Raw genomic sequence first — 13,618 nt, 5'->3', positions numbered from 1 at the left:
CAGCGCTACATATTGCAATAAATTTATAAGCCCAACAAAATGATTCTAGTGCCTACTTGGTTAATACTTTCGTCTTACAAACATTTTTTGGACACTTATTAAATATGAGTTTGCAATGTTATTACTGGAAACATGAGAGTGAAGGATCTGATCTGTGCCCTTAAGAAATTCCCAGACTAATATAAATGTCTGCTCCTCTAAGAACACAGCCTCAGATGACATTCTTTGAAGAATATAAGAACAACAAATCAAACAAATAAATCTACATCTGTCTTATTCATGCAAAAAATATCTAGTCTGATTTTAAATTTCCTAAAATTGTTATGTAACAACCAAAAACAAAACCTATATGATAACGAAGCTCTCTTATCTCATATATCTCCTAAAAATTACACTTCCATCCTAAGTTTTGTTTGCAGTCAAGACTAAGGCATCACCATCCAGAAACAGCTTACACTAAATGCAGGTAATGTTTTAAACAGTACAAAACCAAAACAGAACAAAAAACTCTTCTAAGAAGTTAAATGACCAAACCTAAGATGATAATGACAATAGCAAATACCATACAAAGCTAATTCTCATTTTTCATTCACTCTTCCCTAAGAGTCAAAAAAGATGCTCTTCCTTACACATAGTAGTAGTAGTGTATTTTATATAATCTTTTTCCTATGATATTATATATATTTTTATAACATTATATATTTCAAGGATTCAGAAAAACAATACTGACTTCATAAGAAAGACCAGTTTTGAATATCAGACTAAATAATTATCCTTCTCTTTTCTCCCCATGAATATCAGACTATATAATTATTCTCTTTTCTCCCCATTTTTCTGTTTCTAATCTTAGGGCATTCAATAGCTCCTTTACCTCTACCAGAAGACTGAGAGACTAAGAAAGAATATTAAGCTCAATTAAATCGATTTTAATAAATGTCTCATCGAAGTATACCTTTTTTGTTATCGTTGTTGTTGTTACTTAAAATTCTGTTTCAGTTTGGGGAGAGAGGTCAGGAAGAAAGGAAGCTAAAATAAAAGTGTCAATAAAAAGAAGAGAAATTTAAAGACACCAAGTCACAGATGTGATTCTAGAAGGACTAACAGAGCTAAGGCATCACTCTAGCAAAAGGCAGGACCTGGTCAAGATAGTACAGAAGCCAGGGATACAGAGCAAACAGCATGTCTCAAAGTCATTAAACCATCAGAGATTTCAGAGTAGAATCTGTAGGTTGGAGCAAAATAGGCAACCTTCTAAAAAATGAGGTATCTATTTATGGACAAAAGTCAAACAACAGCAAAATGTACTGTTAATAAAGCAAAAATACATAACAGTGTGCAGAATCAGCTACCAGTAGTACTGGGGGGAAAAGTGAGGGCTATATGTTTGTACATGTATACAGGGTCTCTAGAAGAAGACACATAAATCATAAAGCATTGGTTGCCTGAGCAGAGACTTATTTTTGTATTTCTATACATCCTTTTATACTTCCTTATTATTTTTAAACCACAGGCACTTACGACTTCATCCAATAATATTACTTATTCCAATATAGGAGTATTACTTAATTCCAGAAAGAAAAATCTATTCAAATTAATTCATAAGTGAAGCAGCCAGAAATAAAAAGATATCAGAGGTCAAGAAAGATTTATCATTTAAAACTGGAAAAACAGTCCAAAGTAAAGACTATAAAGTGTGAGGCAAAGAAAACAAGTCAAAACTGATTATGCAGTCAGTACTGCACATGTGGGCTGGCAGACCAAAAAAATGAGTTAACTCATTCCCCAGCCTTTTATGAACTTCCAGCTTGGGTAGGAATTAATACCAGGTCACAGACAGCCAAGCGTGGACAGAAGGTGAGTAACTTAGAAATGGTATTATAGCTGAAGACAACTATCTGAGCTTAAAGATTAAGCTAGATATCCTAACACATTACTAATGCCCCACCTGACTTAGCCTCCATAGGTTAGTGAGAGCAAAGCACAGACTTTGGATAGTTCTTTTAAATGCAGTGTCTGTAACCCAGCTGCAATGGAAAGAGTCTAGAAAGAAATGAGTCACTGAAGGTGTGGCTGGGAGTAGAATGGGACCAGGAAGAACTTAGAGGGTAAGAATGGATCTTCGTCCCTAGGTCATGTGGCCCAAACTTCCGTTCTATCCTCCCAAAGTTTCAGTCAGCCAGGGCTTGGATACTTCAGTGCCAAAGAGCTACCTTAGCAAACTTTAGATTATACTGATGAAGAGATTACAATCTTGAGGAAATTAAAATTGCTTAGTTCTGAGACACATTAACGAAGTAAAAGAATTCCTTTCTTTAAATCCAAAATTAGTTCTTTGTATTGCTAAGCATATTTCTAAATCACTTCTAATTTAAATCATTGGGTACTCAGAATTAAATTTATAGTATTTTCAGAATTTTCCTAAATAAAACATAACTCAGAAGGCAAATGTGAATTTAAAAGGTCAGAAGGGGACATTTAAAAAAGAACATTTTACCCATTTCAGAGACACTTTTCTGATAAAGAAATAGCAAATACAGGAAACAGACATGAGCACAGTGCAAAAAGAAAACAATTTCATTTCTAAATATTCATCTTCCAAAGTTAAACATAGATTTTTGAGAACAGGATCTTCTTGAAAAGGTGTATTTTATAAGGCAAAGCATTTATGAATGAACCAATTCTAACTTCTTAATCAAATAACACTATAATAAATTGAAGTAAGTATAAAATAATCTTCTCCATTTCAAATTTTGGATTTTAAAAAAGAAACCTATAGGGGTAGCTGGTTGGTTCGGTCAGTTAAGCACTGACTCCTCTTGATTTCAACTGAGGCCATGATCTCAGGGTTGTGAGATCCAGCCCTGCATCCTCCTCCACACTGGGTGTGGAGCCTGCTTAAGATTCTCTCCTCCACCCCCCTCTCACCACCTCCCCAAGCCCCTCTCTCAACCTCTCTTAAAAAAAAAAAAAAAAAAGAAAGAAAGAAAAGAAAAAAAAACCTATGGCAAAGAATATAAAAAATGTGAAAAGCTATAACCTTCATTTCCTTGAGAAAGAACAAAAAGAATTACCTACCCAAAGCAGCTAAAAGAAACTCTTACTATGACCAGAAACTAACCATTCTTCTGCTATGATAGAAATATATTATAAATACCGCCCCTAGTAAGTAAAATTTTAATTGTATTTATCATAGGAAAATCTGACCTATCAGTTACTTCTGTTAATGAAGGACAACTATCAAAAATAAAAACAACAAAAGACACCCTAAAATAGATTGTGCCACCATTCAACATGAGCAAGACATGGATATACACTCAATACTTAACTGATTTAAATATACATAAAAGCAAAGCCATGAGGGCTATAGATTAAAAATTGATTAAAATTAATAGATTAAAAATCTATTTAAAATTAGATTAAAAATCCAGAAACAGATCTTGGAAAGTCAGAAATAAAAATAATTTTTATTTCAGATTAAGTAGCAATCTATTTCTTAGATCCTAAAATACGGCAAATACGTTATTTCTCTTTACAATGACTTAAAAGTAAGCACTTCAAAGCATTTGTCAATACAAAACAAGTGGTTACATATAAATTATCTTTTCCTTTTAATCTCAGAAATTTTTTATTAGAATAGTAAGCTTTAGAATAACAAAAGGTATTCTAACCCTTAAGTTTCCATCAGTTAAATGTCCCATCAATCATGTGTGTTTGCTTATTTATATCTGACTCAACAGTCTGCGATATCAGAGAAGCCAAATCTACAAAAGGTGTATAAGTGGATCATAAGAATCACAACCTATGATCTCACTGAGAAAGGAGTTCTAACAGTTCTCAGTCATGGATATGTAGTAAGCAACATGTTATTTTAAAGCACTGGACTCCAACTGCACAAATATACTTCTTATACATGCAATTATTATAATGATCTAATAGAAAGTGAAGCTAAACAAATGTATCCAAAGAGACCGGGGACTGGAATAAGTATTTTTCCTATCTTGTGCTCTATCAAAGATATTGAAACTCCAGGGTTAGGTGAGTCACATAAACAGAGAAGATAAAGTAATTAATCTAGAACAAGTGACATCTCAGCTATTCTGAATAACTAATCTACTCTGCCAATGCTTATAAAGACCCAGTATAATTTACTAGTGCCCATTGAGGGTTTACAAAGATATGCCAAAAAATTTAACAATAAATTGTTGAGAAGAGGCACGTTACCAATAAAGATACCACATATATTTCTTCAAACCACACTAAGTTTATTTCTATATTAGTATACAGTATATAGTACTGAAAAAGAATCTAAATCAAGTCAATATTTATTCATCCACTTTTAAAAAATTTGACAATTAAAAATATTCTATAAGACCAATGTACACATTTTAATATTTTTTAAAAATTAATTCTAAGGATTTCTAGGTAGTTTTTAACTATTATGTGAAGATTGAGAAATACATCCTAAAACATTCATACCTGATCGAAAGCACTCAATTATTTGTTGAATACCAGATTTGGATGTCTGTAGTGGTTGCTGTAACAAAGGAGCATCTCCAGGTTCCAGGATATAAACTACATGGAAGACAAACACCCACCCCAATCCCCACAAAAAAAGGGTTATTTAAATCATTTACTATTGAAGTAAAACAATGGTTTGCTACAATCATGTTAATGATAATCACACTTGTTCGTATATACTTCACCATCATCTTTGTAAGGCACAATAAAATAATGGGAAAAAAAAAACTAAGATTATTCTCGATTCAAGGCTAAATTAAAGCTACTTAAGGCTTCAAATGCAAAGATTTACTATTTTGGTATTTACTACATATTCGTCATATTTGCCTTTTTATTCCCCTTGAAGAGGAGCCTCTGTATTTAATCAAAATTCTAGGGCAACGATGTCCTAGCCACATCTCATAAACCATTCCAGAACCCTCTGGACAATCTACTACAGCTCTCTGGGCAATTATGAGAGCAAAACTCAAAAACCACTGCCTAAGGAAAGAACCAGTGAAGTGCACAATGACAGATGTTCAAGAATGTTCACTGCAGCCTCTAAATAATAGAGAAAAAATTTCAAACAACTTAAAAATCTCTCAATAGGAACCAGACTAAATAAACTATGAAACAGCCCTACAACAGAGTCCTTCACGGCTGCTAGAAAGCATGAGCTAAATCTACATATACCAACAACAAAGGTTGTAAAAAATAGACTGTTGAGCAACAAAAACAGGTTAGAGAATATGATCTCACTTATATTAATATATATTTCAATAGATACAGAAAGAAATTTAATGTGTATGCATGTTTATGTATAGTCACTAATATAAACATAAAAAGTCTAGCAAGATACCAACAAAACAAGGGTTCTGTCAGGGTGAACTTTACAAGGGTGATTTTCATTTTCAGCCTCACATTTTGCTAGTGTTCAGAGCCTGGGCTTTTAGAAGTATGCAGGTTAAAACACACACACACATACACACAGACACACACTTAAAATAAGTAAAAATACTATTTCCATTTTAAAAATAAAAATTTTCATTTTCATATGCAGATGTCTGCTTTCCAAAATTCTCAGATTCACAGTATAATTATATAATAAATTAGATTATGAGAATATGAAATAAGGTAACTGAAAAGGAAAACAGTTTTCCATCAGATACTAAACATATGGTTGTGGTAGAGAAAAACCAGCCATTTTAATTAACTTTTCTCGATATGTTATAATGTTCTACTCAACTATTACCATCTTAACCCAGGATCATCCACTCTGTGGGAAAATAAGGAGGATTACTTCAATAATGTGTGCTGCTACTGCTTCAGGGCCTGGTCTTGGGCAGCATTTGGCTTTCTAAAAAGGGCTAAAGCATACTGTGCTGTGTATATAGACACAGCCTTAGATTCAACGTTAAGGCTTCAAATCTTGTCCTCAGTATATACAAGTTGGACGGAACTATCTCAGGACCAAGTCATTTTATTAAGTACAGCTTTCCCAATTTTAAGAGACATGCAAGGAGTATTTTAAATGAATTAAGAACATGCACACACCCACAACTCATTTTGAGAACATCTGACATTGGCACTACCTGCAGCGATGAAAAATACAAAGACTACAGACCTGGACTTACTACACTGAAATATTTTTCTAACATTTATTAGATACAACTAAAGCAAATTAAACTCTGATCTCTTTCCCATCTCTAAAATGGAGTCAGTAAAAGTACCTAAATTATAGAGTCCTACGAGGATTAAATGAGCTAATGTAGGTTAACTACTTAAAACAGAGCCTTGGATATAGTAAGTGTTCAATAAATGTTCTTCTATCACCACCACCACCGCCTCCATCATCAAGTACGAATCAATTGCTTACTGACATCAAAAACTGAAAAACTGTTCCCAAAATCTAAGAAGTAGAATTCAACCCCTTAAAGATGCAATAACAGAAGTTTATAAATAGACTGATGATACCATTATTTGGATTAGATGGCTCTCTTTTCATGATTTGTACAAAACAACTGACAAAAATAATAACTACAAAAGAGAGGGTAGAAACTATAAAGTTGTAAAAAACTAAGAGTATCAAGGTTTGGCTTTATAAGTAGCAAGAATTTTAGAAAGGGAAAATTTTTTTAAAATAGTAATGAGTAAGGGAGGGATATGGAGAAAAAATAGAAATTTGTCCTCAGAGTCCCCTTTCCTCATTTAAAAATGCTCCATGAAATAAGTCAATCAGAGAAAGACAATTATCATATGATCTCCCTAACATGAGGAATCTGAGAAGCAAAGTGGGGGGTTTGGGGAGTAAGGAAGGAAAAAATGAAACAAGATGGGATCGGGAGGGAGACAAACGACAAGAGACTCAATCTCACAAAACAAATTGAGGGTTGTGGGGGGTGGTTGGGTTATGGACATTGGGGAGGGTATGTGCTATGGTGAGTGCTGTGAAGTGTGTAAGCCTGACGATTCACAGACCTGTACCCCTGGAGCTAATAATACATTATATGTTAATAAAAATAAATAAATAAATAAAACAAAAATGCTCCAGAAAACTTTAATACACCAGCTTCCATTTCCACAAAAGAACATCTGATTTCAAAACTACAGCAAAATTTGTTCTCTAATCACCATCAGAACACTACTACCATTATACACATCAACATCCTGAGACACCATTAAAAATAACCCCCGAGTTAGCTTAGTTATCCACGGAAACACCACTTAGCATACAGATCTGTGTAGTTCTCACTGTAAAAACAAAGAAAAAAACCTAAAAAACTTTATATAATACTATTTTATAAAAGTTTCCTCTCCTATATCCTATCATCCCTCCCAAGATCAGTTTATACAACCGTTAGGAAAAAAGCCATCATCTCCCTCTAATCAAAACACCCAGGGGCGCCTGGGTGGCTCAGTGGATTAAGCCTCTGCCTTCGGCTCAGGTCATGATCTCAGGGTCCTGGGATCGAGCCCCGCATCGGGCTCTCTGTTCAGTGGGGAGCCTGTTTCTCCCTCTCTCTCTGCCTGCCTCTCTGCCTACTTGTGACCTCTCTCTCTGTCAAATAAATAAATAAAATAAAATAAAATAAAATAAAAAAAACACCTAAACCCTCAGAAGTTAACATATGTCTTTATATCCTTCCAAGAACACACTTCCCAGAATCAAATACCTACTTTTGTAACAGTCTCTCCTACCTTAAAAAAAGCCCCTTAAAATAACGTTCTGCTTATGATGTCTGGGATATACTTACAAATAACAGAGGGCAGGGAAGCAGTGGGAGGGTGGAAAATGGAACTGTGAAGAAATGAGAATAGAGGGGAAAAAAAAAGAGATTGTCCATGTATCGTTATGTTGTATGATGCTTACAACAGGTTCCTTACACCATTCTCTCTACCTTTGAATTCTGAAAAGTTCTGTAAGAAACATTCTTAAAAAATAAATAAGAAAGTACTTTACATACACTGACAGGCTTACATCACCACCCTTCACTACACATTGACCCATCCTATTAAGGCCTCCTCTAGAACACACTGCTCAGGGATCAGCCCTATTCATAATTCAAAAGAGGCTAGATCCCTGATGATTGCCCATTAAAAGAACTTCTCAAACACCATGTCATCTTCTTCCCTCCATCTGAAGGCATTCTCTTTTTAAAACTATCCTAACGTATTCCTTTCAGTACTGGAAAAACCTCCCACACAGCACTTACCTTCCTCTGAAATAATAACAATTAACTATCCTGTAAGTTAACAAACTTCTAGCTTTCACCAAACTACTCTTCAGAAAGTGTTTAATCTAGCTAAGAAAGCAAAGAATCACAACTACTTATGACCTGGTAGTATGAAAAATAAACTGCATTCAAACAGTTTCTGGCAAAAGAAAGCTTAATTTTTTAAAATTAATGCAACTTAGATGATTTCTTATTAATGAGGGAGAAAAAAACCAAAGAAGTTCCAATACATATTAAAAAGTTCAACTCTGAAAATCATCCTTAAAAAGACATTAAAGTCTCTAGAAAACTTTATCAGAATACACCAAATAAGGTATGGTCACAAATTATTTAATTACTTGTCTGTATCAATTTCTTCCCACTCAAAAGTTCTATGAGGAAATGACCTTATCTCTTTTGTTCACCACTTACACACACATCGCCTTGGACAGTGCTTAGCACCTAACAGGTGCTCAATAATAATTTGTCAAAGAAATAAAGAAATAAATGAACACATAAACTTCTTCCTAAGTAAAAGGTTTTATTTAAAATGATTTCATTAACCAATTCAACTTAAATGACTTGAAATGTTCTCAAAAAAAAAAAAAGAAAAAAAACAACAAACAAAAACTGGAATAAAAGATCAGTGGACTACAAGTATAAAAGGCATTCACAGCCTTCTACTTCAAAACTAACAAATTCCATTCAATATTTAATAAAATATAAATGACACATAAAATACACAAAATGTGCAGTACGAAGGGGTGCTGAAATAGGTCAGGGGCAGTTGAACACAAACTGGATCCCATCCTGGGACTATATTATTAGCAGAGGTAAGTTATTACTGATTTCCATTAAGCCGGGGGGGCTGGGGGTCAGGGGAGGGGGGACAGGGCCATAGTACATGTGTACCGAAGTTTTCTGAAAATGGGAGTTCTTCCTCTTTACCACTGCCATTTTTTCCCATTAGTCTAAAAAGTCCTCTACCTGAACTCCACTGTGACAGAACCAAGTACACTAGAGCAGTTAAATTACTCCAACAAAAAAAACAAGCAAAAGCATAGAGTCCTAATAACTTTTAGGTCAAAAATAATGATAAACACCTGCCTTAAAACTAGAATAGCTTTTATTTGGTTTAGTGACATAGGTACTCAACGATTCCCTTTTAACTTGTACCTCTAAATGTTTCTGACAAAACATATCAAACTTCTAGTAACTAGAAAACTCAAGTTTACATACCACATTTATCAAATTAAAGTCTTCTAATATTCTTCAAGAGACTCAAAAAAGGAACTTTTTCATTCCATAAATCCAACTAAAAACAGTTCTACTGAATAAACTACCCTAAAAATACTTATGTACTCTACCTAAATAACCAGATTTTTTATTTTGCAATACAGTATATTCTGCGCAAGAAAAAATTTTTTTAAAGGTTGCAGTCAGCAAAACCTGATTCTTCCAACAAGCTGAGTTTAACAAACTTTTTTAGCCCACCTACACTCACTTTTAGGTTTTAACCGCTAAACCCTGGTGAATATGTGTAAGAAACTTAATTTTTAAAAGTTTAAATGAATCCCCTTTCACGAAGACATGCTACTATTCTGCTACCTATTTTCTCCTCTGTCTTCAGTTTTAAACATTCAAAGGACACGGAGAAATACTACTAACTGCAGCCTGAAAAGAACTGAGCGATTGATCTTGTGGAAAAGATTTAAGGTGACACTTGCAGTACTTTTTTTAAGGGATCAGGCAGAGGAGACCTCTTGTTTATACAAGCTTTTAGCTTCATAACTAGTTTTATACTGGGGAAAATTACAGCCTGCTTACTTAGACATGACTTCTTGGGCAGGAGGAAAGGAAAACTGGAAGGAAACACCAGGCAGAGTAGCTGTGACGGAGGGCAAAGTAACTGCAGTGGAAAGGAATATACCTGGTTCACAGCATCCGTGATGATGGTGGTCAGTCTGACAGTATTTGTCCCTTAAAGGCATTTTCAGTGGGCGAGACCTACTTTCCTTTCACTGTAAGAAGCTCTTCATTGCGGCTTGGCTGTTGAAAGAAGCACAAACCCGTCACTCACCCTGAACTTCCTGGGGGGGCTCTGGCTCTATTTTCCACATACGTTCCCTCCACCCGCCCTCCGTTCTCCCTCCACGGTACCCGTACCTTCCTCTAGAACCTAGAAGAAAAAAACGCACGAAGGCTTCTCCAGCCCCAACTCCCGCACAGGTTCAGCACCCTACCCGGAAACGCAGGCTGGGGCGCGCAGCGCAAGGCGAGGGCCAGGCCGGCTGCGCGGGCGGCAGCGGCCTCGCCGGCCCGGGCGGGCGCGCGCGGAGACAGAGGCGCGGAGCGCGGCGGGCACGGCCGGCGCCGGGGCGGAGGAGCGGCGGGCGCGACGACAGGACCGGTCGAGGAGAGGCTCCCGCCGGCGGCCGGCCCACGCCGCACCCTCCCGCCACGCACGTGCGTTGGGGTCTCCGCGGTGGAGCCCCCGTCCCCGTTACCAAGTGCGCCCAACTTACTTAACTCCTAGGGCGGGCCGGCGGGCAGGCGGAAGGAAGGAAGGCAGGCCGGGCAGCCGCGGGGACAGCCTGGCGTGGGAGGCGGCTTCGGGCCCCACCTGGCGCAGCCTCGGCGGACCACGCGAAAGGAACCGGGGTTCGGGCCCGACGCGCTCCCAAAGAGTCCCCGCCGGCGCTGACGCGGAAGCGCCACAGCTCACCACGTCCCTCCGCGGCCCGAGGCGACGGCGACGGCGGCGGCGGCTCACGGCGTCCCTCCGCGCTGTGGAGCTGGGCGGGCGGGTGGCGCGCGGGCGCAGGCAGTTGACAGGAGGAACCGCCCCGCAGAAGCCGCCGTCGCCACCGAAGGAGCCGGAACCGGAGCGGGCAGGACCTGGGCTCCCCTCGCCAGGGCAACGGCTGCCGCCGGAGCCCGGCTCCCCCCCCCCCTCCCAGCGCCGCTCCACCTGCAACGGTCCCTCAGGCTTTTGGAGAGGGGCGGGGAAGAATGGGGTTCCCCCCCACCTTGGGCCGCTTTTGCTAGTAGTAGTTGTTTCAGGAAACTTTATTAAGTCCGTCTCTCTCTTTCTCTGTCTCCCCCTCCCCGAAGAGCCTGAGCTACCGCCGCGGAGCGGGTAGGAAGGGGGAAGCAGAGACTCTCCCGCAGCGACAGGGAGCGACTGACTGACCCCGGACGGAGATGGGGCGAGGGCAGGAAGTGACAAGCTCTCGGAGTGGGTGGGGGGAGTGTGGCCGGCACGCCCGGGAGCGTCGCGCGCATGCGCGCCGCCGGGCGCCGGGGCCTGTGGGGAGGCGACGCTCCGCGGCCGGGCGAGGGGAGGGAACCTTGGCCGGTGGCGCTGGGGCCGCGACTCGGGGGTCTCGGGCCGGCCACTCGTCCGCGCGTCCTCCCCCGGGCCTACGGAGAGCCGAAGCCCCGGGCTGTTGGTGCCTGGGAGACGGGCTGATGGGCAAGCAAACTGTTGCTTTTCTCCTTCCGTTGGGACCGAAACAAGGAGGGTTGGAAAAGCACGGGAATGAGCTTAGGAAGAGGCTCGACAAATGGGTGAGCCGTGGGTGGTGGTGATTCCGAAAAGGTTGTCAGCACGCTTACGGTAAAGGTCGATTTTTTGTTGTTTTTGTTTTTTCACCCGAGAATTTTCGAAGTGTGCCTCTCAGCACTTTGGGGTTTTCATCAGGTCTTTTGGAAGAAGCTGGTGGAGGATCAGAATTGATTGCCGCGACCCCCGCTTCTGAACCTGCAGGCGAAGAAGGTGGGTCATGTGGGCAGAACGCTCTTTCCCTCCAGTTCGGAGCCCGCGTCCTGTTTGGAAAATCCCCGAAGATCGCGGTCGTCTGTCAAATTCCGCAAACCCGTGCGGTCGCCCCTTGGGGCAGGAGAGCCGCCTCCTCGACTCCCAGGACGGAGTTTTTGTTCTACAAGCAAATATGTGTCCACTGTCGGTCGGGAAATGTTAAGGGAGAAAAAAGTCTTACGCTTTGCTTTATCTTCTCCCGCCGAAAGATGCACTGAAAAATCTCCGCAGTTGTGTAGCTTGAATTGTCCGTTTTCGGGGTCCTGAAAGAGCAGTTCAATGGTAGGTAGATTCTGTGTGTATTTTGGAAGAGCAAACGAGGGACTGAAATCTGTTTACAAAATTCATAGGAAAGTTTGTGGTAGGTCCAGTAATTAATTGATAAACTCGTATTGTAAAAATACTGAATGGAACATTTACATAGGTCTTGGGGTCTTGTAGCAGCTTGGTTATAGGGGTAACAGGAAAAGGAAGAGTGGTCCAAGTAATCCATTTTTTTAAGGGAATTGTAGGTACTGTGCATTCTACACACCAGTCACATACGTGGTATGGTTGGTCATTTTTTTCTGTCCCATTGTCAAGAGGAATCATACAACATCAAACTAAAATGTAATGCCACGGGGCGCCTGGGTGGCTTAGTGGTTTAAGCTGCTGCTTTCAGCTCAGGTCATGATCTCAGAGTCCTGGGATCGAGTCCCACATCGGGCTCTCTGCTCAGCAGGGAGCCTGCTTCCCTCTCACTCTCTCTGTCTGCCTCTCTGCCTACTTATGATCTCTCTGTGTCAAATAAATAAATAAAATCTTTTAAAAAAAATGTTAAAATGTAATGCCACAACCTACATGTAAGGTAAAAAATTATGATATGTCCACGTGATGGTATTTGTTATGTAGCCAAGAAAAATCATTTTGTGTAATATTTAATTGTATGCAGTATGTTTAAGCATATCAAAAAAAATTTAATGTGACACCTTAACAGTGGAGTTACAGGTAATTTTTATTTAACACTGGAGATCTTTGGTAAAATTTGAGTGAAATATTCATTTCCAGAGGAACTTTTCCTTCTTTTATAAGCACATTTATTTAAGGCAGGTTAAAAAATGAATATACAAATTTTAAGTTTCCATAAATGTGAAAAGGCATTGCTTCAGATATGTGAATTATAAATGTTTGCTGGCCACATATGAGTAAAAAATGGTTAGCTTCCTGAATAAATGTAATGGTCTTTTTTTTAAATATTTTATTTATTTGACAGAGAGAGAGGTCACAAGTAGGCAGAGAGACAGGCAGAGAGGGAGAAACAGGCTCCTCACTGAGCAGAGAGCCTGATGTGGGGCTTGATCCCAGGACCCTGAGATCATGACCTGAGCCAAAGACAGAGGCTTAAACCACTGAGCCACCCAGGCGCCCCAGTGTAACAGTCTTTATGCTAGAGCGGTTGGTACTAGACGGTCCCCAAAATTGCTTGCCAATAGAATGAATTTTAAACAGTTTTTGAGAAATTAGAAGTATAGACAAGATTGAACATCTGTGTGGGTACTGAACCAGAATTTTAAAGATGAAACCATGGAAATTATCGAATAAACCTTAC

General features: G+C 39.4%; 1 protein-coding gene across 6 annotated transcripts in view; it reads right to left on the bottom strand.

Annotated features, from left to right (window-relative positions):
- The window catches only part of ZNF800 (zinc finger protein 800), a 51,701-nt gene extending 40,337 nt beyond the window's left edge, over nt 1-11,364 (bottom strand). For 4 of the 6 annotated variants that reach the window (XM_046021292.1, XM_046021296.1, XM_046021295.1 and 1 more), the window contains exons 1-3: nt 10,736-10,873; nt 10,141-10,259; nt 4,477-4,572 (exon numbers count right to left, since the gene is read on the bottom strand). In XM_046021292.1, the coding sequence (XP_045877248.1) occupies nt 4,477-4,572; nt 10,141-10,201 (157 nt within the window). In that variant the 5' untranslated portion in view covers nt 10,202-10,259; nt 10,736-10,873. Of the gene's footprint in view, nt 1-4,476; nt 4,573-10,140; nt 10,260-10,376; nt 10,415-10,735; nt 10,874-11,239 lie in introns of those variants that run through there. The other 2 variants (XM_046021293.1, XM_046021294.1) reach the window with 2 other exon arrangements.
- Between the last annotated feature and the right edge of the window lie 2,254 nt (nt 11,365-13,618).

This window comes from Meles meles, chromosome 10 (genome assembly GCF_922984935.1).
Source record: "Meles meles chromosome 10, mMelMel3.1 paternal haplotype, whole genome shotgun sequence".
NCBI lineage: Eukaryota > Metazoa > Chordata > Mammalia > Carnivora > Mustelidae > Meles > Meles meles.
This window is presented reverse-complemented; position numbering and strand designations above follow the sequence as displayed.